Source organism: Xenia sp. Carnegie-2017, unplaced genomic scaffold (genome assembly GCF_021976095.1).
Source record: "Xenia sp. Carnegie-2017 unplaced genomic scaffold, XeniaSp_v1 HiC_scaffold_22, whole genome shotgun sequence".
NCBI classification, from domain to species: domain Eukaryota; kingdom Metazoa; phylum Cnidaria; class Anthozoa; order Malacalcyonacea; family Xeniidae; genus Xenia; species Xenia sp. Carnegie-2017.
Genome location: NW_025813485.1, coordinates 8,346,413 through 8,373,718, shown reverse-complemented (window position 1 = coordinate 8,373,718; position 27,306 = coordinate 8,346,413). Strand labels below are relative to the sequence as shown.

The 27,306-nt window shown below is 35.4% G+C and overlaps 2 protein-coding genes across 6 annotated transcripts in view; both read left to right on the top strand.

The window, feature by feature from the left end:
• Nucleotides 1-18,310, top strand: part of LOC124447550 (sortilin-related receptor-like) — a 30,241-nt gene extending 11,931 nt beyond the window's left edge. Inside the window, exons 15-30 of one of the 4 annotated variants that reach the window (XM_046998518.1) lie at nt 979-1,101; nt 2,238-2,320; nt 3,238-3,429; nt 4,481-4,676; nt 5,674-5,887; nt 7,873-8,098; nt 9,646-9,816; nt 10,155-10,277; nt 10,391-10,513; nt 11,187-11,318; nt 13,120-13,233; nt 13,805-13,939; nt 15,051-15,107; nt 15,769-15,801; nt 17,105-17,290; nt 17,798-18,310. In XM_046998518.1, coding sequence (XP_046854474.1) covers nt 979-1,101; nt 2,238-2,320; nt 3,238-3,429; nt 4,481-4,676; nt 5,674-5,887; nt 7,873-8,098; nt 9,646-9,816; nt 10,155-10,277; nt 10,391-10,513; nt 11,187-11,318; nt 13,120-13,233; nt 13,805-13,939; nt 15,051-15,107; nt 15,769-15,801; nt 17,105-17,290; nt 17,798-17,862 — 2,173 coding nt within the window. In that variant the 3' untranslated portion in view covers nt 17,863-18,310. Of the gene's footprint in view, nt 1-978; nt 1,102-2,237; nt 2,321-3,237; nt 3,430-4,480; nt 4,677-5,673; nt 5,888-7,872; nt 8,099-9,645; nt 9,817-10,154; nt 10,278-10,390; nt 10,514-11,186; nt 11,323-13,119; nt 13,234-13,804; nt 13,940-15,050; nt 15,108-15,768; nt 15,802-17,104; nt 17,291-17,797 lie in introns of those variants that run through there. The other 3 variants (XM_046998519.1, XM_046998520.1, XR_006948748.1) reach the window with 3 other exon arrangements.
• Nucleotides 18,311-20,881: 2,571 nt separating this feature from the next.
• Nucleotides 20,882-27,102, top strand: LOC124446971 (ras-related and estrogen-regulated growth inhibitor-like). 2 transcript variants are annotated; one of them, XM_046997865.1, is made up of 4 exons: nt 20,882-21,079; nt 24,297-24,353; nt 25,875-25,948; nt 26,494-27,102. In XM_046997865.1, the coding sequence occupies exons 1-4, from the start codon at nt 20,920-20,922 to the stop codon at nt 26,860-26,862; spliced, it is 660 nt and encodes a 219-aa protein (XP_046853821.1). In that variant the 5' UTR covers nt 20,882-20,919; the 3' UTR covers nt 26,863-27,102. The 2 variants fall into 2 exon arrangements, with proteins under 2 accessions (XP_046853821.1, XP_046853822.1); XM_046997866.1 differs by lacking the exon at nt 24,297-24,353 and having other exon boundaries at nt 20,883-21,079.
• The last annotated feature ends 204 nt before the right edge of the window (nt 27,103-27,306 follow it).

Sequence of the window (27,306 nt, the reverse complement as noted above, 5' to 3'; positions counted from 1 at the left end):
GTGATATATAACACCATGCACTTACATGAAGTAGAAGATGCAAGGTTGTCCATGACCATCTTAATATTACTTTAGTATATTAACTTGCTACATTTCAATTCAAGGTTGTTGACTTGTTGACGTGTTGTAAAAAGATACAGGGAGCTGAGTCGATGTAATATTAATGTTTGATTACTTTGAGATTATTGCAGTATTTCTTAATTGATTAACAGACTTAAAGGGCGTCATTTCGTAGATCTTGAAAATTGTTGAGTTTTGTCCTATAGTGTATTCTTTGCAAGTTCGTTAGCCAGTCGGTTAAAAGATTTACATCCCCCCCTGATAATCTTTCTAAGGACGGCTTGGGCACCCTACATTAATTCTACGAGATATCAGTTAAATAGAATGGAGCAGTCATTACATAGGAGGAGAGCTAGTGTTAAGAAATTTGACTTAATTGATATCGAGGGACAATTACACATAGTTTCAATTGCTGGAAAGTTTTTTTTTATCAGTTTTATTCTACATGGCAAACAGGATGCTAAAATATATTTTAGTTAAAGGATGGACTAAATTCCAATGCTCAATTGTTGCTAGTTCTCAAATGGGATGTTATCTTTGAGAAAGGTTTTTAAGCTTTTTGACTTTCCACGGATTACGGGAAAATCTGCTGGATCGGATCGAAAAGCAAAAGTAAAAATGTGGCGAGTCGCAGCAAAGACCCCTTCTGTAAGGATTCCATGATTTTTTTGTGGTGGCGGGGGTACTATTTCTCTTGTGATATGGTGCAGTATTTCGTCTTCTGCAACCAAATACACCAAATTGCTCCCTGACCCGAATCCTACAATTCTTAACCTTATTGTAACTAGGCTGTCGCCGACATATTCGCTATTGAAATTGGATAAGGATTGCTTTCGCGGTGAACAATGAATTATGACTTGCTGTGTCTTGCACCTTTTGCTATTTTTTATTGATTGACGTATGCCTTTCTTTCTCTAGTGACTATGGTTTCAAACCGATGTTTGGTAGATTTTTCTGTGTAGTGGACACTGAATCAAGTTTTGATCCGTACGCGGCCCCTAGACCGTGTCCTTTTGGCCAAAAATACACCCATACACGAGGGTAAGCACTTGTTTATAGAAGTTGAGTTGAGTTTTTTCACAAGTGTTGTTGCGTGCGCTTGAACCTTAGGACAATGTAAGTAATCGATACTTGCCTCAAGCTACGAAGTATATATTTTCCCTAAATATTATTGTTTGTTGGTCAAGGAATTTGTTGCTTGCGCATTTTGTACGATTTAAGTGTCATGTGTCAATGGGAAGTTTAAGTTTCGCATAAAATTGACGGAATTGATGAAAAAAGTGTAAATATTGGTCTTGTGCATAACAAAAAATGTTTAATTTTTATTTCAACGATTATTTTAGAATCATTGTTTCAACACAAATACTCTCAGAACAATGACCTATAACCCAATTTATTAGATATCTGATTCCACCAAAATTCTATAGTCACGAGTGAGGCAAACCGCCATCTTAAAAGGTGGCCAAACTGACGATATTTACGATTAACATCTGCTTTTTCTGAGTTGATATACTGTTGCAAAGTTGATAATCTCGTATAATTTTTAAAATTTTTTGATAGGATTGGGTTTTTGAACTTTTCTTAAGCTTATTGTTCTTTTTGAGTTTTGCTTTTTGCCACCTTTCAAGATGGCGTCCTTGACTCACCTTGTCACTGTAGTTAAATATGTTGAGGATTGGGTTCTAATTCATTTCCTCGGAAGCATTACTAAATCATTTACAGAACAGTGTGGATGCTTTCTAATGTTACGTGATACATGCTTGTACTTTAAAATGGTCTGATATAGATTGAACTGAGTCGTTTTTCTTCTTTGAACGGATATACTTTATTTGTTGGTCCCGGAACGAGGCAATGACGCGGAGATTGCTTTAAGTGAGATCAAAATTTCTTTCTCGTATAATTCATGATTTAAAGTTTTGGAAAGGATGATTCTTCATAAAAATAGGATAAACGGAGCTGTCTAACTTTCTTGAGATTTTTGTGTCCGTTAACAGAATCTCCGTATGGCTTCTTTTCTCATCCAGTAACTACACATAAAACAATGTTGTAGATGTCACGTGCACCCATTTTGTTGTAAAATCACCTTTGCATACTCGTTCTGCTCCTTACATATACTCGAAATTCAACCGTTCCCGAAACTTCACAACGTTTCCTAAACTCGTTTATGTTTCATACAGATACCGCAAGATTGCTGGTAACAAATGCGTTGTCGGCAGGCGGCATTGGTATCAACCCTACCAGGATACGTGTCCATTCAATGGTAAGTCGTCGTAGGGAAAGATAAAGGTCTTTGTGGACTTCATATAATTGATTTTGATCGTGAAAATGATGCTATAGCTACAATGGTACCGAAGAGTTCGTCAAATGAATAGAAAAATGAAAAGTCTACCTTTATTTTAAAAGTTTTATTGCATGGTGTAGCTATATTTTTCTTGTATGATTTCCTTGTTAGGAATACTTTTAAGATTGTGAGTAGTTCATCGCATTCTGTTCAAATATTTCAAAACGAACATGATATGCGAAATTTTGATGAAAAAGTGGTTCGCACATAGGCCTCAACGTTCTTTTCAATCAGAAAGAATAGTATATTTATTGAGAATATAGTAGAACGCCGATTACTCAAACTACTTGCTCACTCGAACTCAATTCCATCAATTTACCCTGAATTTAGTGAAACATTTTTGAGTAGGCAGTTTCAACGGTTTTGCTCGTACTTAAGGCTAAAGGGTGAACCTCATGGTTAAAATTTTACATGTTGAAAGTGTATAGATTCGATTTAAGCATGAAGAAATTAATAAATAATACATGCAATATAGTTTCAAAAGTTCATTATTAACAATTTGCCTCAATAGCCTTTTCATTCAATTTTCATATTCGCTACTGATCTATGTTTTGACGTAATTTTAATGAAACAGTAAAACTGCTAATATCTCGTGTCAACCCAACATACGAAATTTAAGAACACCCTCGATAACTCGAACTGCCGCTAACTTCAACAATTTTTCTTTTCTCTTGAGAGTTTTGCGTTATCGCGGGGCTCTACTGAATTTTACCTGAAAAAAAATGCTCGGCTTAAAAAGACGAGTGACGATTTAGATCTTGCCAAGAAAAGGCTTTCATCCATTTTGAACTATCGAACTCTAGTCAGCACGACCTCTATACATCTTTTCATTTCAGTGGACAAAGCATTCCTTCTTTATGCTGAAAAATCTTCCATTCAATATATGGACTTAGTGAACGAAACCAAGACCGCTTTGATCACAGATTTGTCTGGTGCCGTTGCTGTGGCCTACGACATGAAGGAAAAATATATTTACTGGGCAGATATGAAAGAACACAAGATTAAAAAGCGAAGATTTAATGGCACTTGTAAGTCGACTTGTATATTAAGGTTCTCAAATGTCATCAGATTAGTCGTATTTTACATTTCTCCCATGAAAATCTAAATCTTATATTGTAAAGTTACATTGTAACAAAGGTTATATACGTATAGGGTTATATACCTCGAGCTAGAGGGCACTCACCTGAAATGATTTGATTCCAAAACATAGAAAGTTTCCTAAGGCATTTGTCAAATCTGCATAAGTATGTGCGAGGAAATTTGCTTTAATAAAACTTGGTTTCTTGTCTATACAATAGATGCAAATTTGTTTATGTCTGAAATGACATTGTTCGCGTCATTGTTCCTGTTAATTTTCAAATCTGAAATCTCTGAACATATTTCTCGCCTTTTCATGGGTGTGCATGTTCACAACTTATAAGGTTGGTTTCGTTCATCGCATTTAACTGACAGTTACAATCTAGTTAAGTCTTTTATGCCATGCGTTCTTTCATCCTCTCTTGTTCATATGAGTTGAAAATGAAACATTTTTTCTTTGACTTATCATCAAAAAGTCTACAATATATTCATCGTATTTTTTACACATTAATAAGCTCTTAATAACCAGCGCGCGAGCGTATTAGAACGCAGACTCGCCGCTTTTGCTTATTTTAAAAAAGGTGTTTATATTTTTCTTACGAAAAAAAAATGTCGTAATCTTCGAAGCAATATTTTATTTCAGTGAGTGTTCAGCTCGAGTCTTTTAGTTTTTACTTTTTAAAAGGTTTTATAAAAGTTTAAAAAAACTTGCTATCCAATTGATAGCGCTATCCAGGCTTCCTGTAACCGGCCTCCGGCATATAGTTTTTGTTTTATTATGTATTAAATTTATGAATAGAATTAATAGTTTTACAATATGCCTCCTTAGTCTAGTCAACAACCACTGACAACGGCGAATAAGATTTTTGTCGTGTGTCTAATAATCTATATATCATTACTAAAATTATATTTAACTTTTGACAATGGAATACTTTATGTAAAACTATGCTAACATTTTTCGTGATGTCGATTCACTTTCTCGTTATTTTTTAACCCGTATAGCAAAAAATGTGATCGATATTGCTGGCATAAAGCAAGTGGAAGGTCTTGATTTTGACTGGACCACTGGAAATCTGTATTGGGTGGATTCGGGAAAGATAGTCATCGAAGTATGTCAAAAAGATGGCCTTTTCAGAAAAACTGTGCATTCCAAGGATCTTAAAAAACCTCGTGCGCTTGCACTGGATCCTGCAAAGGGGTAGGTTAATCGGTGCCATTCATCATTAATGATCGTTGTCATTTCAGTCGATCCAAGAACATCATTTCAACCAAACGTAGCGATTTCGTACCTTGCTAAACTTTTACCCAAACTTTTAATCCAGACCGAAAACCCATGTAGCCACATTTTTTTTGTGAATTGAGTTTAGTTTGGCGTAGTAATTTTTGATACCTTGTATACGACATGCATTTAAGGATTATATATAGAAATTCGCGCCGTGATGCTCAGTGGGCTTGTACATGCTAATCGCATAACTACGAGAAAACTGAGAAGGCAACTCTAAGTAGTTTTTGCCAGTAGTGAGTTTGGGTTTATGGCATTTTTGTGTTCTGTGATTTTTGTTTCGAACTTACTATCGGTAGAACGTACTTTAAAGGCTCAACCGATTAAATTAATCCATCAAAGAGAATTTGCAAATTGATCAAGAATACATTTTAAAGGAAGAATAAAAAATTAGTTTTAAATTTGTTTCGCATTATTGTTATTTTACAAAAGAAGTAAATGATGTTTTTCGTGTTTGCACTGCCTTATGAAAACCTTCGAGACGTTTGTAAGAGCTCTCCAGCAAGTGCAGCACTTGACCTGTGGTATCGGGCTTCCACTGATCTGCTCTCGAGTTTTCCGGAAGGTCTCCTCGGTTTGCATAAGCCTGTAGCCAAACACAGTAAGCATCTTTGATTTCTTATCGCTGTGCGTGTATATCATCCTGGCGTTTCTGAAATAGTTTGAATACTCAGTATAGGGGTCATGTCGACGAGAACTGTAACAACACACCAAAAAAATAATCTACTCAATTTCACGCATTTCATCGTTTTTGTGAAACAAAACAACTATGTTAATTTTATTTATGAGTGATGGTAGCTCTTCGCGTTCTAGCTACGAATTTGGCTATTTACACTCTGAAAGGAACTAATTTGCTGCTTATTTGTTATTTTTGTTTTCTGAGATATTTGTAACATTCTGCTGTTGTTTTTAGAGACATGTTTTGGTCTGATTGGGGGGTTCCTGCTAAAATTGAAAGGTCCGCGATGGATGGCTCGGGGAGAGAAAAATTGGATATTCCCAATCTTAAATGGCCTAACGGTCTTGCAATCGATATCTACCGACCCAGTAAGTCAAGAATTCTGTATTACACTGATGCTAAAAAAGACATCATTGGTTCGTATGATTTAATAAAAAAGAAACACAAGGTACGTATGTATTTCATTTTTAATACTTTAATTGCACTTCACATGACTCTGTTTAGAGGGTGCGAGAACTGATCTCGAAATAAGACTGGATCAAGCATTTAGCACAAAAGTTGAAGACAAAAAATAAGTAGCGCCGCCATTACTAAGGGACCAACTTTCGAAAATAAGGAGCAAATATATTATGGATTTATACGATAATAATCAAGAACTTTCAACTTGTAACTACATGAACATAACTAAGAGATGAATCAGTTTATAGAAGAGCTAAAAATACAATGAAATATGATGAAATATGATAAAAAAGCAGCGATTTTTGTCATCGATAACTCTACTGTGGTATGGAAAGACAATGGAAAATAGCCCACAACTGCATGGAAATACCTAGAATTGTTGGAATCGTAGAAGTACAAACTCATTAAATGATTTCATTTACGATCATAAACTGATCAATCCTTTAAAATTACAGGCGTTTTTTACGAGTGATTCGGTGTGAAACCTGTATGCGTTTTGTTTTATACGGCCGATTATTCTTTCTGACTCTCGCTTTACTATCACCACAAAGGTTGTTTTTCTTCTTCTGCGTTATCTTAAAGCATAATTTGGACATATGTTGCTATGTTTTCCATAGTTTTTTTAAAAAATCTTTTGATGAGTTCGTCCCTTAGTAACAACGGCGGTGGCTTCAAAATTTGTTTACTAAAAATATAGAGTTGCTTGATCCGGTCTTTTTTTGAGATCAGTGGGTGCGAGACGCGATTTAGTTCACAAGCTTTTGTTTTCATTTTGTACATTATCTTACTGGTGGTTAACTATTTTCTAATGTTATACAGTTGGGCGGTATACCTATGTTCTTAGTTCTACAGACGGTATTTTCTTCATGCCTTTGTGGCGCAGTGGTGTCGTCAGCTCGTTAAGTGAAGGGTATTTTATTTATGGATGCATGTTTTGCGTATTATGTTTTTTTGAAATCAATTGTTTCTTAGTGATTAAAACATGCATATTTGAATGTTATCACCATCATTTATTGAGCTGGCGACGTCACTGGTGTGGCGATGTTTGTTCTAACGATATAGCTACAAGGTGTGTAAAAAAAGACTCATTTTAAAAAAATCTCTAAAACAAGACGCTCGTAGAATAAACCAGAAAGTTTGGTTTTTCTAAGTACTTTCATGTTCTCTGGTACAGCTGGTAATGAGATTATTGAAATTGCGAGACTTTTTCAAGTGAAAGAACCGTCGTCGAAAGTCCTTCAAAACAGGCCGTGCGCACAAAAAATACTCATCGGCAAAACAATTCAATCACCCTGAGTCAAAATATGGACTGCGTTCTACACTACAAGCCATAGAAATTTCAAGCAATTTGGGGAGAGCGCTGGCCCACGCGAGATCTTTAAAACTTGGATTTTTTGCGTGTATGCCCCTATCACGTTTTATAACCTCATTTCAAATTATTTAGATTCATTTTGATACACCCCGTATAGCTACCGGTATAGAAGGTTTGTTTATTACCTCGCGATCGCCATGTTAGTGGAATTCAACAAAGGATTTTTCCACTGCATGATATGTATATTAAAGGGATAACAAATTGTCTTTCGCTTGCCTTGTGTTATTGAGCATAAATTTTATTTCAGTTATAAGTAGGAATACCTTTCAAACCGAGTGAGAATATTTGCAGAATGAAAATATCCTTTGCATCATATGATTAAAGAAATCATACCGCTGAGGGTTTTATCAATTTGTCTTGATGGCAAGCAGGTTGATTATATGCCGATTCCGAAGGCAGAAGTGAATAAATACATTCTAAGCAACTTGTAAGATATCTTTGATTTTATTGTTATCGTCATTTTTTTTGCTGTCGCACAAGAAGCGTCCCATACTTTATAATGAAAGGTCCAACGATTTAGGAAAGCATGCATTGTAATAATCGAGAACTCATTTGTCAATCAAATCATAGGATTTCCCAACTTTCCACAAATTTCCATTTAGATCCTTGCCCAAAGAACAAATGCTTTGTGGAAAAAAATACTCATACACCCGTATTCGATCGCTGTTGATGATAAATATGTTTATTGGGATGACTGGCACACCGGAATAGTCTACAAAGAGCATAAATCATTCGCCGAAAAGGCGCAGGAAATTATCCAAAAAGTTCCTGGATTCAGCAGCAAGAGCAGATATGAAATCAAAGTCTATTATAAACGAAGTCAAGTTGGTGAGTGATTTCTCGTGTTTGTTTGTTTTTTTTTTGTCGAATTTATATGTTTGCGTGTCAAAGTACAACCGCTTGTTATGACTAAAGCTGGTTCTCATGTAGTCGTTTGTATAGAGCTCGGTCCCATCGGTTTGTGTTTTTGAGAAGACTCGAACGACAAGTTAAGAACCGGGCTTTATAATAAAACATTGGGCTCCTTATTTTTTACGCCTCTTTTATCGCGCTTACATAAAGATTTATTTATTGCGTTCATTCACTGATCATTTCAACTCTTTAATGGTAATTGACCCGTAAGATCTATTTTACATCAAAACATGCACTTGCGACGTGCATTTACGTGTGAGAGCGTGCATTTATATCTGAAATAAACATCTACATTAAAAACTCGATACTCTACGTTACGAATATTGTCACCTATTTTTTTTTTGTGAATGAATACATCCACTTTTCATTCGTTTTCGAATTGCTTGTTGTCGGTTGATGAATACATACGTCAAAATGCCAAACTGCGCGCGAATATGGCATCTGTAATTCTATGGACAACCTATAGCTTAGGCAGGGCGAACAACTCGTTGAAAGTTTAACGTCCATAAAATATACCGTCGAACCTCCCGTAATTGGATACCGTTAGGAGCACGACTTGGTGTCCCCCCGTGAGAGAAGTTATAATAGGTAATATTTTATTGGCAAGAACCCAAAAGAAGTGTCGGCTTACGGGTGGTGAGCCCTTCGTATAGAGGCACTGCGTAAGTAGATATGGGCGACTGCAGTTGGTATGGCATGATATTGATTTCATCTTTCTTAATACATGTTCAACAATCCATTCAAAATTTGCATGAATGATATTGGCTCATTTCATGATGCATAGATTCGAGTTTAACCCAAACGCACCGCATCGAACATCACTGAGGGCGCATGATATGCCGTGATATGCCGTAGTGAAGACTATTGCAATTGTCGTGTCAATTTTCCATGACAGGATGGTAGAAAAATCGATATTTTGGTGCCGGGTCGTATTCATATATTTATAATATGCTGAATTAAGTTCTATGCAACCATTGTGTTCTGCAGATTATAACATGCATGTATGAATATGCCCCTTGTCACAATTATCGATGTCCCTCATTCTACGAGCAAAACTCTTGTCTAGAAATTATATATGGCAAAATGTGAATCGTTGCACATCAATGATTCTGATGAATTTTACTTCTTTATTCGCTTTCGAAGTGAAAAGGATGAGCTTTAATTCGAGCTAAATTTTTTCTCGCGGAATGGGCAATTTGTCTTTATCACGCATGCGCGCAATCATTTTGCGTGGCATAATTTCGCTGATGAATTTTGCCTGTGGAATCAAGCCATTCCATATTTTAATATCATATCGGGCACTTGCCTGAAAAGCATTTTCGAGCTCTCTTTTCCAACTCATCAAACTATGAACATACTTATGGTAAAAAATGTTTGCACTTTGCGAAAGTATGATGACAAACGTGTATGTTAATTTAACAGGTTTTTCTTATTTTAATGGTATGTCAAACCTCGTGTTTTAGACACAAGTACATGTAGTGGAAATTCAGAATGCGATCAACTCTGTCTACCAACGTCGAATAAGGATCATGCCTGTGCTTGTAGCGATAACATGTTTTTGGATAAGAACACCAAAAAGTGCCTGTGTCGTGGAAAAATGATCAAATTAAAGAATGGCACCTGCGTTCATAAACGTAAGCTTATATGTCCTTATGATTTAATATCACCGTTCTTGAAGGGGTTAGGGGGTAGGGAACTTTTCGTTGCTCAACATTGATTTAAACGTCTTCTATATTTGAAGTCTATCTCCTAGTTTTGAAACATTTTTTTCAAATCAGAAGACATATACCTTTAGCCAACACGATCAGTTGGAAAAACTTATTGAATTTGCCCAAAGCTAATAAGTGAACGTCCATTACGCTTTTTAGTTGTTTTTCAATCGACGAAACTGTTTTTGCTCCCCAGCAATCATTTATTATGAAATGTGTGCAGTCGTTTAATATGATAACGATGGTGTTTTAAATGTTTACAGCCAACGATAAGTGTTTTGCTGGAGAATTTGCCTGTGACAATGGTCGTTGCATATCCATGTTAAATACTTGCGATTGGGAGAATGACTGCGGAGATAACTCCGACGAAACTCTGCCTGAATGCTGTAAGATGGGTTATACTATAGTTTTTGATAGTTATTTTTAATTAGTTTTTGTGTAGCATTGCAGAGCCTTTGAAGTTTTTTCCATTTATATTTACTCTTGCGTCGTGTTTTAGTTAACAACACTAACTGTCCGAATCAATTTCAATGTCGTTCTGATCCATCTTGCATTCCTGTCGAGTACCTATGTAATGATCGTTACGACTGCAAGGACGGGGAAGACGAAAAAGGCTGCAAAGGTGAACGAATGTGCTCATACGATAAACTTGCCCATTCTCTATTTTATTTCAATTTGTATGAAAAAGGTGTACCACCATCTTGCATTGTATTTCCTGTCATAACTATATAGTGGCGTAGCTTGCCTGGAAGTTTGTACATGCTATGTAAATTTCGGATAGTTAACATCATTCATTTCTTTAGAGTGAAAACCAAAATATTTACGTATATCATGATCCAAATTTTCGGTGCTCGCCACGTCACATTGTATAGCCACAATTATATAGCGAAATGTAGCTATATTTGAGTATTTTATGATTACACTGCAAACGACTTCCGTCCAGCATTATAAACGTTTTTCTTGGTAAAGAGAAATTATTAGCTATAACGTACGCTTCTCGAAGAGTTGACGCCTACAAATTTTAATCTTCAGAAACCTTCATTTGGAATGATGATTAACTTTAAAAATTCGTCCGTCGCTTCAAAATATTCTAATGTTATTGAAGTTTAGCTCAGGTGATTTCTCAATTTTTGTTATTTTTGCCTGAAAGAGGATTTGCAAACGCCAAACTATCGCAATCTCAGCGCGGCTAGCGAATTCGCGCAAGTTCGTATTATGCTGAGGCGCATATGTAGAACATTTTCAGCACGGTGACAATCGAAGATCGACATTTACGCCATAAAGTTTTTTCATAGATCGACGCAGATGTAGTGACCAGGAATTCCGCTGCAAGAACGGAGAATGTATTGAGAAAAGACTCAGATGTGATGGCTACGATGATTGTGATGATGGCTCGGATGAAACCGGTTGTGTTAATAAAGATCGACGTAAGTCTTCTCTACAATTAAAATGACCGAGTTGTAGAAAGTATAATCTATTTGTTTCACTAACTTTTACGCCGACAAAAATGGCGATAAGTTTGTCAACCGCTCTTGAATACCTTTTATTGTAAATATTGTGAGGTGGCATTGACTCTGAGATGACTTATGTTGTGGAAACGTCATTCATCATCAAGAGTCCCTCCCAGGACTGCACTAACCTTGACGAAGTACTTGTAATAACGTAGCTAAAATGATATCACGCGGGCTCAAACCATTTACTAGAAAAATTCAAGAGATGACATATGGTTTGAATTTTATCAATTAACTGTTTAATGAATAAGACATTTGTAACAATATGTTGACGGGTATGTACTCATTAATTGGTTGTCTAGCTGACAGGCAAATTGAAAATACAGCATTAGAAGATACTTTTCCTGATAGTCAACATAATGTGTTATAAAGTAACAGCAATATAACGCGTGCGCGGATTAGTCATTAGCTGAGTTTGCATTAATTAGCATGTGCAATTGTGGGAAACCGATCGGAGCTCCATGGAGTAAATCAAAGAGAATTTGCAACTCAATCATCGATACATGTTAGATAACATATTTGCTTTAAATTTATCTGTTTCGCTTCATTGTTATTTATAAAACAAATAAAAGGTATTTTTTGTGTTTGAAGCTTATTTAACCTCGGAGGCGTTTGGGAAACTTTTGAGCGAGCAGATGTTGTATTGATATGCGCTCGAGTTCTCTCAAACTTGTCCTCGTTTTTGCATAAGCCTTTGCAGACACGAAAAACATCTTTTACTTCTTAATTGAAATATTGGCTTTCTTTTGCATGTTTTCTGAATGTAATACCAAGAGTTCATGTTCAAGAGAAAGCACAAATTTCTAAACCATAGCATCCTCAAGATGACTACCGCTAAAGTTGTCGAAACGTTTGTCTACATCAATACCAACAGTCCTTCTCAGGACTCTACTAACCTGGACGATCTTCATCCACAAACATGTTACGATACTCCCGGGTTCAAACCATTTACTTTATAGCTAGTTTTATTGACATAGTTTTTACTGTCAACCAACCGACAATTATTTCCCATGAGCATGCAGTGTATATATGAAATATTGTGTATCGAACTTTTATATGTCATTGTGCATTCGATATTGTGTTTTGCTCTTGAATTTTTATATATCAAAACAGATGAGTTCTGTAGCTTTCCATTGATATGTTTTTCATTTCATAACCAATAGTAATGATCAAGCACTCCTCAAATAAAAATAGCATTCAAAATCCATTTCTATACCGTTAGGAATTAAATTCGTTTATTTTACTGCGATTTCAAACAAAAGCAATGAAACAGCTGGTTGGTAGCTACCTGTGTTGATCATGCGCTTCAATAATTGCATTCAATAGCCAGCGGTGGGCAAATGAAATTCCGACTTGCAATTTTTGTTGTATGAGTACTCGATCATTTCTGCCTGCTATGAAATAACAAACATATCATTGTAAAGATAAAAAGCTCCTCTTTCATGCTGTATTCAAATACGAGCGCAAAACACAATGTTAAAAGCGCTATGGCGTATTGAAATTCGATTCACTTTTTTTATTCACACTGAGAAATATTTATGTCCATTTAAAACAAGAAATATAAGATATTGCAAAGATTCCGTCTATCGAAACTGCTAAATCAACGTTTCATAAAAGCGATGATATCCTTATGTAAAAAAAAAACTTCGAGTATCCACGCGTAGGCCTATCGTCATTGGTTTCACAAGTTTATTCAAACAAACGTTGTCTTTTTCAGCATGCCCAAACCCCAGTGATTTCTTATGCCTTGACAAGAGTGGATGTATTTTTGGATCTCATCGATGTAATGGATACGCTAACTGCCAGGACAATTCAGATGAAATAAATTGTGGTAAGCAGAGTGAAAATGTACACTACAAAATGTACTAAATTTTTAGGTCAAAAATATCTTATACTGCTACTTGAATACTGTTTCTGTTACTCTCCTGAAAATTTGGCGGTTTTCTGAATGCATCGTCGTTTCGCTATAAGGGAAAACATTGATTGGGCATTATAACATTCTATCTCTGTTGAAGAGTTTAGCTACTACCCTCTGCGTACATCTGAGTAGCCTGTACAGCACGAGACGCATAAAAAGGTTGAAACAAGTGAAGTCAGTCTCTTGCTGAAGGTTGTTCACGCAGAAAGGCGTTCTAACACGCGCAATAAGAATTTGCTAGTATGCATAAAGTTAATAGTTCCAAACTGTTTTGAGAACGTCAGGAAATAAAATATGTATTATTTAACTAAGCAGTGTGAAAATTTGTTGTACAAAAGTAGCTAGCTGTAGACTATAGTACTTAAGTAGTTGTTTAATATTGTACATGAAAGTGGCTGTATAAAAATATCTGTCATTCAATTTGCCCGGCATTGCTCTTTCACGAATTACTTTTGAACTAATAATTACTCTCCGTTTATTCAAGTGACAAAGTGCAATGTTTTGGCGTCATTCATGTGTGTTGACAGAAGCAGATGTATTTCCCTCAAAAAAAGGTGCGATGGAGAGAAAGATTGCGTTTACGATGGATCTGACGAAATGGCATGTCCTAGAGCAACAGGTAAATCAGTTGCAGCTGTTTGCTTTCACGCACGAAAACTCATTGCAGTAAACAATTTCACTCAGTAAAAGATTGTGGTTTTCAAGAAAAATTTCACCAGTACCTTTTGCATTGTTAAAGACTGAGTATCAAGATCATGTTTGCCCGCTTGGTTGGTATTTCAGGTGACACCTAAAATGGCGGCTTTCGTGTATAATATAACGCGAATATCGAAGCAAATCTCGAACCGAATCATAAAAACCAATGCGTCTTTTAAGAGCCCGTAAAATATATCCGCCAGCTACAAATATAAATATATATTGTTTATATACTGGGAGGAAAGTACAGAAAATATGTTTTCTCGAGGTCTGAAAAGAGGCCTGAGGCCTAAGTCCGAGGGGACGATTGTGTGTCTGAAAAGTGAGATACCGTGCATTTCAATGCACTTACAGGTTTCTATTTCCTTGCCACGTAAGAGTGAAACTTTCATCATCATTTTATGACAAAATTTTAAGGATGTTTATTAATAATTTAGTGACATTAATGTATTAGTATACCATGCCATAGGGTTAAAACTGCTTCCAGCTTCCGACTCATTGCAGACAATCAGATTTACGGCTAAATCAATTAGCCTTTGTAATGTGTGGCGGAATGCGCAGAAACTTTACTGTTAAAGTGAGAAACATCGAGATTGCATGATCCAACAAAAATCATTCGCGAAAAGCTGTTTTTACGTTAATGCACGTTAATATCTTTAAGAATCGCAAATTTATTTCTACATGTGTAAAAAGTTGCAATAGGAATTTAACATTTCGTAGTAACCCAGAGCTATGCCTACCAATACTAAATTGTAATTGCCAGTGCTTTGATGTGTTATTTACAGTAATGATAGTGATACAGTCGTCTTGATTATACAAACCATGTACGCTCTAAGTTACTTCATTATTGGAAATTCTGACCCATATGTTTAAATATATTTGATAAGTCATGATAATTTGAGAGGCGGGGGCGCTAAGCCTACCGAAAGATATTTCCGATGGTATAGCCCCTTCCCCATACTCTACGCCTAAGGGTGTCGGTATGTCCACCTCACTGGGGTATCTAAATACAATGCTAACCATTCCATTAACAGAAACTTGGAACTTAACAAATCATTCGCTGGGTTTACGTTCTACTGGAACTCCGACAGGTGCAATTCCCTTTTTGACTTATGATATTTGACTTATGAAAATTTTAAGGATGTTTATTTTAGTGACATTAATGTATTAGTATACAATGCCATAGGGTTAAAACTGCTTCCAGCTTCCGACTCATTGCAGACAATCAGATTTACGGCTAAATCAATTAGCCTTTGTAATGTGTGGCGGAATGCGCAGAAACTTTACTGTTAAAGTGAGAAACATCGAGATTGCATGATCCAACAAAAATCATTCGCGAAAAGCTGTTTTTACGTTAATGCACGTTAATATCTTTAAGAATCGCAAATTTATTTCTACATGTAAAAAGTTGCAATAGGAATTTAACATTTCGTAGTAACCCAGAGCTATGCCTACCAATACTAAATTGTAATTGCCAGTGCTTTGATGTGTTATTTACAGTAATGATAGTGATACAGTCGTCTTGATTATAAAAACCATGTACACTCTAAGTTACTTCATTATTGGGACTTCTGACCCATATGTTTAAATATATTTGATAAGTCATGATAATTTGAGAGGCGGGGGCGCTAAGCCTACCGAAAGATATTTCCGATGGTATAGCCCCTTCCCCATACTCTACGCCTAAGGCTGTCGGTATTTCCACCTCACTGGGGTATCTAAATACAATGCTAACCATTCCATTTTTTATAGGAAATACGTCTGGAGTAGTAGTGAGGGAGCCTCGTAAGTTTCTATTTCGCGACATCTATTCTTCATCTTCTTAAAGTGGTTATGAAACGAAATTTTACCATGCGGTTTTCTGAATGTATTGCACATTTGAAATAACACAATAACTTCATGAATAGATTTGTATTAATTTACTTCTTTTTAGAGATATTTAACTTTATTAAATACGCAAATCCACATCACTGTGACATATCGTTGCATAATAACATTTTAAAGACAATTAATTTCTCGCATGGTGAAAAACTTTTAATTCACATATTCGACAGTTGAATAAACTTAAATATCTCAAGAAAGAAGGGAATTAAAACTGAAGAAGTTCTTAAGTCGATTTTAATGGTCTTTGCAATCATAAAACTGTGTGGTGAATTTTGTTTTCATTAGCACTTCAATGATATACTTTGAGATATTTCTCGACTGCGATTGGTTGATTGCAGTGTAGTTTATCTATAATTGCACTGTGAAAATGTGTGATTGCACTTTTGAAAAGCTGAAATAGCACTTTAGAAAAGTGTAACCTGATTGGCTGAAAAGCAGTGAAAGCCAAACAAACTTCTCAATGCAATTATTAAAAAAAAACATGCACTCGTGAGTTTTCATAGACTGCAAATATTTCATTGCAGTCTTTAAAAAACTCACTCGTGCATGTTTATCCGTAATTGCTGTCGAAACTGTACTATTACCTATACTAAAGTTGTGCGTGAGACGTCAAATGTAGTAGGAATTTTATATTTATTGATCGGGATCAATAGTGTCGTTTCATTAATTTGAAAGTGAAACCAATGTAAAACCAATTAGGGTAATTGTCGTAGTATAGGTTGACAAGTGTGGTCTGTCGAGTCCGAGTTGTTATTCGTCGTCGTGTGATTTCATGATTTTGTCTACCATAAGAAAGGAAATGCGATGAGTTTTAATGTCTGATTCAACGTATACTCGTCACACGAAGCGAGTGTGTGATATTCCTTGTTGTAATTTTATTTACATATATCTGTTTTTGTACATTTGCCGAGAGCATAATTGCATTGCTCTCTCCGTGAAGCATAATTGCATTGTTCGTTTAACAAGGTTTTGCCATAGTGTGTGTTCTTATGTAAATTCCCTATATTCCCGCGTACTACCCACAAAAAATCTTGGTGGTGTTTGAATAGCAATAACACTGAACGCCATAGTTTATCCGCACAGGATGTCCATGTTCTATTTCCAAATATAGAAAATGTATTTTGTTAATGATGCGTGTTCTGTTTTACAGCAGGTCGCATTGAAACTTCTCCACGCACTTATGTATGTTATGTGATGTTAACAGGTTCTGGAAGAAAAGGTTCTAAATCGAATAAAATTATAATTTGGGCTGTCCCGGTCGGTGTAGTGTTCTTTTTGTTGCTTGCTGCATTGGGCTATTTTGTCGTGAAGTCACGACGATTACATCGAAGCTTCTATCGTCTTGTACGCAACGATGACTTTGACCAAGGCATTACCTATCATAATACCGGTAAGGAAATCTTATTTCGTGTTGAAATCATACTGTGAATGGCAATGCATGTCCACCCCAATGTGAAGTGCTATTTCACTGGTCTTAAGTTCTTGACTATCTCCATCTTTAGTGTTCATGCTCACGGACCCAGTAAGATCGATAATTAGAGGGGGCATACTTACATATGCCTGTTGTAATCCGTAGAAAACACCTGATTTCACAATGAATATTATGCGTATATAAATATTGGGCCCTCTCCCTATTTATCGATCGTCATACGTCCCTCATCTTGCTTATTTATACACGTGAAGTCAAATAAATAAACAATATACGTCTACATAAGGTATTTTGAGATCAGTTGTTTATGTACATATAACTGTCACACCATTCATGAAATGACTTGCTTTTCTCCCTTCTCAAATCATCAACACCATCTACCCACACCCCTTCAATTATATTTAGCTCCACTGCAATGGAGTATATTACGTGTTCAACTTTTTCTTTCACTTCTTTTATTTTTCTCAGGTGAGGAGGAGGATTCCCCCTTAATCCAAGGCTTCTCCGATGACGATCCTTTGGTCGAAGCATAACCATCTATCAATGAACATTTTAGATGTAAATTGTTTGTCCTTTTGCCAACGCAATAGGCATCTCGATTAACTTGATTTCATGAGTGATGATTGTATTACCGTTGATCTATGAGTAGAAATAACGTGCACTGATTGTTATTTAATATTAGCATGTATAATGTTGTATAGCTATCTTACATCGTAATTTGGGATAACTTAACTGCGGGTATTTTACCGCTCCTGACATACGTCATGTATTTGCAATTTATTTTCACAGAAGCTGATGTTAGCATCGCTTTGAAGTAGTGAATGTAACATAAAAGTGCTGCTTCTTTATGCATTAAAATCATAATTGCTGTCTAAGCTTGACAGTAGGAATAGTTCTCAGTAAGAATTTTACCACTTTAATTTACTTTTATAAACATTTACAATTGTAAATTCGTACTATATTAAACATTTCCAGATTTGAGACGTTTTGTTTCTGTCTGCAAATGCTGTCGATATAAATGTATGTTATTTGGCGGTCCGTGCTAAAAATATTTTTTAAGTACGTAACGACGTAAACGGTAAATAACGTTTTTATTTTTTATTTTTACAACGAAGAAAAATTGTCGATGTATAGCTTGTTGTGACTATAATTGGATTGTATCCTACAAAGTTTAGTTTGCAAGCTAATACATTACAACAAAATAGCACTTTTGGTTTGAGGTAATGATCTATGGTTGAGATATTATAAAAAGCCGCCTCTGCTGCAGCCAATCAGGATCAGCTAGCACAAAATCAAAAAATACAATTCGCATGTATGAAGAAAAATAAATGATGAGGATATTGTAAAGTTTATCATAATTAACGCGCTTAGAAACACGGGGGTAAGTTAAGTCGAAACATACAGATATATGGGCAGGACGTATATCGTCGAACGTTTGGCTGTTTTTGCAGTTTTATTACATAAACAAGTTGTACAGCGCACATTTTTATGAATGCATACATTCTTATTACCATCATTACCATTCATTTTCACGCTTTCTCTTCCCATTAAAAGAAAAAATGATTAAAAGGCTATGACAAATTATAACAAAGTGAAAATAAACATTTTTACTATAACTTAAATATGACCAAGCTCGTGCAATATTAAGCGACTAGTTATTCAAAAAGTTTATATCTATCGGCAATGACATTTACTGGAATGTAGCTAATTACGAGCAAAAGAAACTCTGTTGTAGAAGTAATTTTCAGAATACGACTTAAATACGACATAAAACTTTTGCGATGTTCTAAATTTTACTTCGAGCTTTAAATGTCGATGGCAAACTGTTGCCTGTTTTATATTGTTATTCAGTTGAATTCGTCCTAGTGGAATGCGTATGTATTAATTAATATACTGCTTGGGTAGAACAGACTTCATGATTGAAATAACTATTACTGTGTAAATGACATTTCAATTCAAATTAATCTTGTTCTTGTGAATGGTAGGCAGACATTCTGATATTCAGTTTGTTTTCGTGTACATCGCTGACCATTAATAATAATAGCAACTTTATTATATGAGGGCAACACTAAACAGTTTAACACGGATAAGCCAGTCGTTTATCGACTTCATTTATTTGTGACGAGAACGTCTCGCATGTCTACAATAAAGATGGCATCTTTTATTTGAATCAGTTATAACAAATTAACACATACCACATTCTTTTCTTCTTTGACACAAAAAATATTAACTCTACTCTGGTAGCGACCTCCAACATTAACATCTGTCCTGACCGAAGATATTAAACATACATTCATTGCTGTTTGTAGTTGGTAACAATCACCATTACGACTGTTAACCGTTCAAAATCAATGATACTCTTAGATGGTAAATAGAGATAAAGCTTTATGCCTTTATACCTAAATTTGGAGCGGCTTAATGGTTTTTTTCATCAAGTAATTTATCCTTTGTCGGAAAAATGGAAAAACGTCCTGATATATTTATCTTTCTGTACTCCATTCGAGTTACATTGAGATAGCAAGGAAAAATGTCTTTGACGAGAAACGAAAGTTTTTCCTAAGGACTTATATGGGTACAATTTCGATCTATAATGTACAACTTATAATTGTTTACTCTGCACTTCTTTTTTACAAGGTGAATTACAAATGACGACTGCATTTTAGAAACACCATTTAAAATTGCGCTTTTTGTTCAATGGCGAGGGTAGGCCGAATTTCTCATAATGTTTTGCAAATTTGACAGCAAAATTCACAATTGGAAATAATCACATTATAAACCATTTTTCGAAGTTTCTTATAATTTTGTTTTTCCACGTCTGATCATAGGCGGCCCAATAAATCACTTAGCTAGCTAAATTGTATGAAACAAACGATAACTCGTCCCATTCCATTGTAACAGACTGTGCGCCGCAAACTTTGTAGAAATTGTATTACGATGAAATGAGACGAGTTATCTTTTGTTTATAAAATTTAGCTAGCTAAGTGATTTATTGGGCCGCTTATGGTCTGACTCTGATCGTGTTTTATCTTCCATAATAGTTCTCCTAAAGTCCCATTTCTTTCCGAGACGAATGATTTTATTTGGACATAAGGCCGAACGTTTGATTGAATGTTTGCTTCAAAAAAAAACATCCTTATAGCCATTAGCTATCGCTCTTCCCAGAGGGTGGTTGCATTTAGGCAGATTGGTTGCATTCAAAATAAATTTGCTCGCACTTCTACCGCGTCTGTCTTCGTAAATAGCGCTTTACAACTCGCTGTCATTTTACAAACGAAAACATATCTGCCACATCTTTGGCTAAAACTATTCGACCAAATAACTTTTGATGGCATCCACCGCGGGATTGAAATATAATTTGTTAGATTACAAGAGCTTAAGCATTAGAACGCCAAGTGTTTGTTCTGATTCTTTCGAAGTGCACTGTCTTTGAACAGCGGGGCCTTCTCTATGGAGTCCTGCATGCGGTCTATTATACTTTGTTTCTAGTTAAAGTTTATTTCCACAGACCTTCTTTGAGCATTGCGCTCAAGACCTCATGTGGATGCACATATTAAGCAAATTATAACAATACTAAAATCTTAATTTAACATATGACTACTCCGTTGACTCTCAACATACATGTCGTTTTTCTGGCGATAACGATGGAGGTAACAAGCACTTCTAAACCAATCCACGTAAAAAAAATGAATTCCATTAAAGACCGCGATTTTAATATTGTGCTGCTCGGTCAGGGAGGCGTTGGAAAATCAGGTAACCTTCATGCAAGCAAGTGCATTAATTACCATGATTAGAACATCTGCAACTTGTGTGGCTGTCACAACTTATTTCTCGTCGATATGTAATCTTTCACTCCAGAGTTGCGGCCATGTTGTTTTAATTTATGATGGATTGATTTTTGAGTGCACTTTTATTTCAGTTTTTAACTTCAATGTCTCTTTAAGTGTGATTTGTTGATCTTTACCTACAAGTTTATGTTTATATCAGGTAAGGAAATACAATTTGACAACTCGATAAAATATCTCCCTTGCAACACACATTTTGCTAATTATTTTCATACATTCTTCCATTTAAATTCAACCTTCTAAAGCCAAGAATTTGGTTTTTATATCATATCGTTTCCGATAATTGGACTTAATTACAGATGTACAAGTTGAGTATAAATTACCTCTTGGCATCTGTAGCTTGGCAAACAACTGATGCCATATGCCATTTAGCTGTAGTAAACAGATACTTTAATAGCTTAATTTATCGTTATGATTGATAAGAATTGGAAAGGTGACAGGAACTATATTTAGGGATGAGAACGAGTGAAAGAAAAACATAACAACGGAGATAGCATGTAAGGAGGTTACTATTGATATTTTAAAGTGGCTATGCAACGAACTTTTCACTTAGCTTTTTAGGAGCTTATTTTATAAAAGTCTCTTTTCTGATTAGAATTCTGAAAACAGAATTAAAATTGGCCTTTTCCAACTGTTTCTACAGTCGCCTAAAGTTGCGATTTTTGTCAATTTTTGTGCGAACAAGAACATAAAGAAGAACGTGCAATTAACACGAATAAAGTGTAGTAAAAGACAATGAACTTGTGGAAACAAAACCAAAGAAACTTTATACAAGGAAGATCTGAGTGTCTCTTGTACGTGATATGTAATTCAGCTAACTTATAAATCCAAATATTTACATAACTCTGACTGTGGATTACATTTTATACATATTTATAATTAAGACATTTCCACACTGATCATATTGACCCAGTTGAGTAGTATGACTCTTTTATTCAGCTATTGAAGCCTTTTATCATCCCATCTTGGTAGTTTGCCTAATAAACTCTTACATGGGCATCGAAATTGCAAATTATAGCAAATATATTGCACTGTAAATAGCAAACATTTAATAGCTAATATGAAACAATCCTTTTGATTTAATGACTGCTGCCCACATGAACAGCATGATGTGTTATACTATTTGCCTAGAATCTCTGTACTAGGTGTTGTTGGTTACACATTTTATGTATTCATTACTGACACGATATGTTCTCCATTATACCTTCCATCAAATACGTTTGCAATATTGAAATTGTACTTCATACTTAACAAATAAGTCAAAATATTTACTTTTCTTTATTCATCACTCATTTTTAAACATCAAACAACTTATATCAAAAGAAATAATATTCATTGAATAAACACTACCACTAGTTCTAGTGGATCTACTGTTATTTCTTTGTATTATTTTCTATTGAAGGATTATGTCCGTTCATCAGGGCTTGTTTCGACATTTTATGCTTTCTTATACAAAAGATTGGTCGTCGTGCACAAAAAAATTTCATCTTACATGCCACACTATCGCTAATGTACTTATATGAATTGTATTAGAGGTAGTATTATACATACTCAAAATTTGTGTGATTAAGTATTATTTGAGAACTCTTTACCGCACATCCGTGAATAACTTGTATTAAAAGGATCTGTTTTAATTTCAAACAAAATCATTTGGTTTTTACCCTTAAAAAGCTTGTAAAATCACGGCAAATACCTCGCACATGATAATAAATACTACTCGTTTGTACGTCACAACGAACAAACATGGCGGCAAAAAAGCTCGAACGAAATGACAAAGTTTGGAGATAAATTTAATTAATTTTTTCTCAACGCACGTAAGTCATTTATGCACCAGATTGCTTCTCAAAAGCCGAATATTTCAATAAGCTAATAAAAAGCAAAGCAAAAAATTCGTTGCATAACCACTTTAAGAACGAAATTAGAAAAGATATTAGAATAGCCAACGGTGCAATTTTTGGCTATTTTAGTTATGAATCAGCATTTGACAAAAACTGACCTCACCGCTCAAGAGTCAAGCCTTTAACGAATTCATTCCTGTTAATAACTTTAAATCGATAAATCAGAATGTTTTAAATAAAAAATCCTAGAGAAGGTTACATAAATTAATAAAATATAAAGCTAAGACTCTGTGTCGTCGTACCCAGAAAATACGTCAGTAACGGGTGAATGAGACGATTATCCCAACAGAAATAGATAAAAGTGAGAGAACGCTACAAAGCAAATATGTTTGTTTCCACAATGTCGTAGAGTGGTCGTAATTATTTAAAATTCCACCGCACAATAAACAATTAAGAGTGATTTTTGTCGTTGATGTGGCCGTTATTTAAGTGCAAATGAGGTAAACTTGAAAGGTATAAAGATTAGTTTAAGTGGTGACAATCGTGACTCAACTTTTGCTCTACTTCCGTGCGTATTGTGCTTGTGGTGATAGAACTAGTTTGTTCCTGCTTACTCAAAAATATTAATATTAAGTAGCTAAAATACTTTGCTAATACTTCCGGGCTCAAACCATTCACTTATATTGTGTAAAATGCTCGTTTAATTTAAACATTCAATTTCAACTTATAATAATACTACATCAGTAGCGTAGAAAGGGGAGGGGGCAAATATTCATTCATGCAAGTTTTCATTCGTAGAAAAGAACTTATTATACTGCAGAGCATGCATATATCAGTATGTGACCCCCCGTTTGTTGAGTTTGCTACCCGCTGATAGCACCAAAATGGAGAATTTTTGAAAGAAGACACAATTAGAGCAACTAAAGCGGGCAAGGTAACGAATAATGCACTGTATTTGAGGCGAATAAAAAGTAGCCCGCCCTTGTACTAAAGGAGACAGTGATAAAAACCTCCAGAGACGATTTTAATGTGTCGAAGTGTCGTTGTGTAAAACGTGTTTTGCTTCGCAGTGGTGTAAACAATCCGATCTTTTTCTCTATCAAATTTTCCTGATATTGTTATTCATTTTTTTAGAAAATCAATCTTTCAATGTTTTTTTAGGGATTGAATGCAAAAATATTTCCAAGGAGTAAAAAATAGGCTGGTTTCGCTACTGAGGCTACGTAAAGCTAAATTCATATGCCTGCATAAGTAGACTTAAAATAATTCCCATATTTTCTTTTTAAGCTCTCCTTGTGCGCTTCTCAACAGGAAAATTCATTTACGAATACTCTCCGACGTTAGGTATGATATTTTGGCAATAAAGTTGTTTTCCTGATCAATAAACATTACATGTTACAAATGAAAACATGACATTTCCAACAAAGTTGCTTGGTCTGGACATAAAAAAAATTTGATTAAAAAAGAATACTTCAAATAGATAAACATTCATTTTTAATAAAAAAAACTTATACGAATTCTGATAAAACACGCAACAACCATTGTTGCTACAATTTTGGCAAGACATTTGAAATCTGGCTTCGTTCAAGAAAGCAAGCTTCGTTTCAGGTCAAATAATGCCATACAATAATTCATTTAATAACCTTGCTTTCTCGGTCTTTACTGAGAAATATTGTACCTGTACAAAAAGACATCGGTCCGATATTTCTCCTTAAAGACCTCGAGCTCAGTTATTAAGGGCTTAATAATTTTAGCTTTCAAAACACGAAAGTTACTCTGAGCTCTTTTGAAATGTAATATTATGTTAAATTAGTCGATGCTCTACTTCTAATCAGCCGTGTATTACTAAGGGACTGTTTATATGGAGCCGAGTTACCCGGATGAGCGAGTTACTCGCTCAACCGGGTTAGACAAAGTAATCTGCTTATATGGCACCGGGTAACTCGGCTAGTACTTCCGTTCATTTGTCTTAAAAGAAGTTTGGCTATGCTAACTTCGAGCAAAGGCGCGAGATTTTAAAAAGCCTCACAGTTTCACAGCAAAAATGGAATGGGTAAATATAAAATTGAAAATTATGATATGTGTACGTTTTTTTGTATAATTATGCTGCAAGTACAAGGCTTAGTACGCATGCGTACCAACAAAGCCAATTTTCTCACCTCGCCGAGTTACCCGGCAAATTCGTTTATGTGGAAAAATTCCTCCCGCCTAGCCGGGTAACTCGCTTACACAAACCGAGATCCCGGCTAGGCGAGTTACTCGGATGTGTCATTTAAACGATTCACCGGGAAATGCATTCATTTTATATAAGGGCCGAGTTACCCGGCTTGGCGAGTAACTCGCTCAGCCGGGTAACTCGGCTCCAAATAAACAGGCCCTAATGGGCCGATTACATGGACCGAGTTGTCCCGGCTAGCCGAGGTGAGACAATTTTGCCGATGCCGCGGCCTCTTTAAGATTTACTATTTAAAAAAAAGCAATATGATTACATGGTAAAAGAGTCAACTCGCTTTGCCGGATATCGGCTATTGACAGCCGGGCAACTCGGTTATCCGTGATGAAAATTGTCTCGCTCGCTCATGTTATCACCTTTTCCCGAGTTGTCCCGGGTAAGCGAGTTGAAAGCTATTGTGTCAAGCATGCGCACGTAGTAACATTGAAAATTACAAAAACTAATGGCTAACGTGTTTGCTCAGCCTTAGATATGAAAAGTAACTACATATTTATGGAATTATGATTTTTTATTGTTAAGTACTTAATTCTTATAGAACTTTTCTATGTTAGAGAACATTTTATGTTTCTGTATAAATCAGCGTTTAGCTATAATGCAATGAAATGCATCTTAATGTTGTATTGTTTTCATAGAATTCAATTGTGAAATGACAGAAGTGATTGACGAAGAAGCTGCCGATATGAAGATATTTGATACTGCAAATACAGTATGTTAATGCCCTTTCTCTTTAACATCAGTAATGCGATATTTCAAAGTTGTTTCAATTTTTATTTAAAAATACAAAACTTACAAAATTTGTGCGAGAAAGCAGGTGAATCGATGTATTAAACTTAATGACCAAAGATAAACTTCCTTTTTCGAAGAATGTGAAATTCCAAGTCAACACATAGAATGTGTGTCAACCAGGATGCATTGCGCGCTGTTGCTTATGTGTCATCGTTACTTTTTGAGGTTGTGGCACACTGAATTCAATTTCGTCAATACCTCGTCTAATTTATGTCAAAAGTTAGCAAAAAACATCTATTGAAAATTCAATTTTACATTAATTATTATCGTTTGTATAATTTGCATGGACTACAATAACAACATCCGCCATTTTCTCGATTGCTGTGATTAGCGCGAAAGACATCTTGGCTGATACATATTCTTTAAGAAATCAGAGTATTTTCAGTGATCAATCATGCATGTAAAACTGTATTCATATTGTCATCTTTCACATTGTCAACTTGCGTTTTTTGGTGGATACTTTAGAACGAACCACACGTTTACCACAATGAGTACCAGGGTTTCCTCGTCGTCTACTCTATCACCGATCGCATGAGTTTTGAGACGGCAAAGCAGCTCGTTAAACTAATACGGGAAGTGAAGAAAATGAAAGCACCAGGTGGTCTTACATGCGTTGGTTTAGTTGGTAACAAAGTGGATCTTACTCATGACAGGATTGTGAGTCACCAAGAAGCGAGCGATTTCGCCATAGAGCACGAGTGTCTGTTCCACGAAAGCTCGGCACTGAGCAACACTAACGTGAAACAGGTCTTTCACGCGGTTGTGTTGCAAATGAGAAAATGTCGAAATTGTAAGAAAAAAGATAAGAAGGGAAAGAATTTTTTCTCAAGATGAAGTCAGTTTTACTTAAACTAGTAATAACACTAAAAATTAGTGTAAAGCTTGAACGGTTGCACCCAACGTAATGTAAAGCTTGAACGGTTGCACCCAACAAAAATCACTTTCAATTTCGCTCCACGTCTTTATACTTTATACAGATATGTTATGATCTAATCAGTTTTAGCAAGCCTTGAAGTAAACTTATGACTGAAGATGTACGTTTTAGTTTTTATAAAGGATTTTATAACAAGTCAAGTTGTGCTTTGTTTCTTTCAAAAGTAAAGAAGCATGTAGGGATCAAGATTGCACCAACAGAACTCCTGCTGCTCTATATATAGCCTGAAGCCACAACAACTAATGCTTTATGAGATTGTGATGATTTTAAAGCTGGGAGGCTGTTTAGAAAGTAAAATCTAACTTGTATGATAACAGCATTATATTCTGAGTTTACCAGGAATT

Excerpts from the sequence above, each read along its gene's own strand:
- LOC124446971 (XM_046997865.1), top strand. The coding sequence starts at position 20,920 with ATGACTACTCCGTTGACTCTCAACATACATGTCGTTTTTCTGGCGATA. Across the intron at positions 21,080-24,296 it reads GGGAGGCGTTGGAAAATCAG|CTCTCCTTGTGCGCTTCTCA; the intron begins GTAACCTTCATG and ends TTTCTTTTTAAG. Across the intron at positions 25,949-26,493 it reads TATTTGATACTGCAAATACA|AACGAACCACACGTTTACCA; the intron begins GTATGTTAATGC and ends TGGATACTTTAG.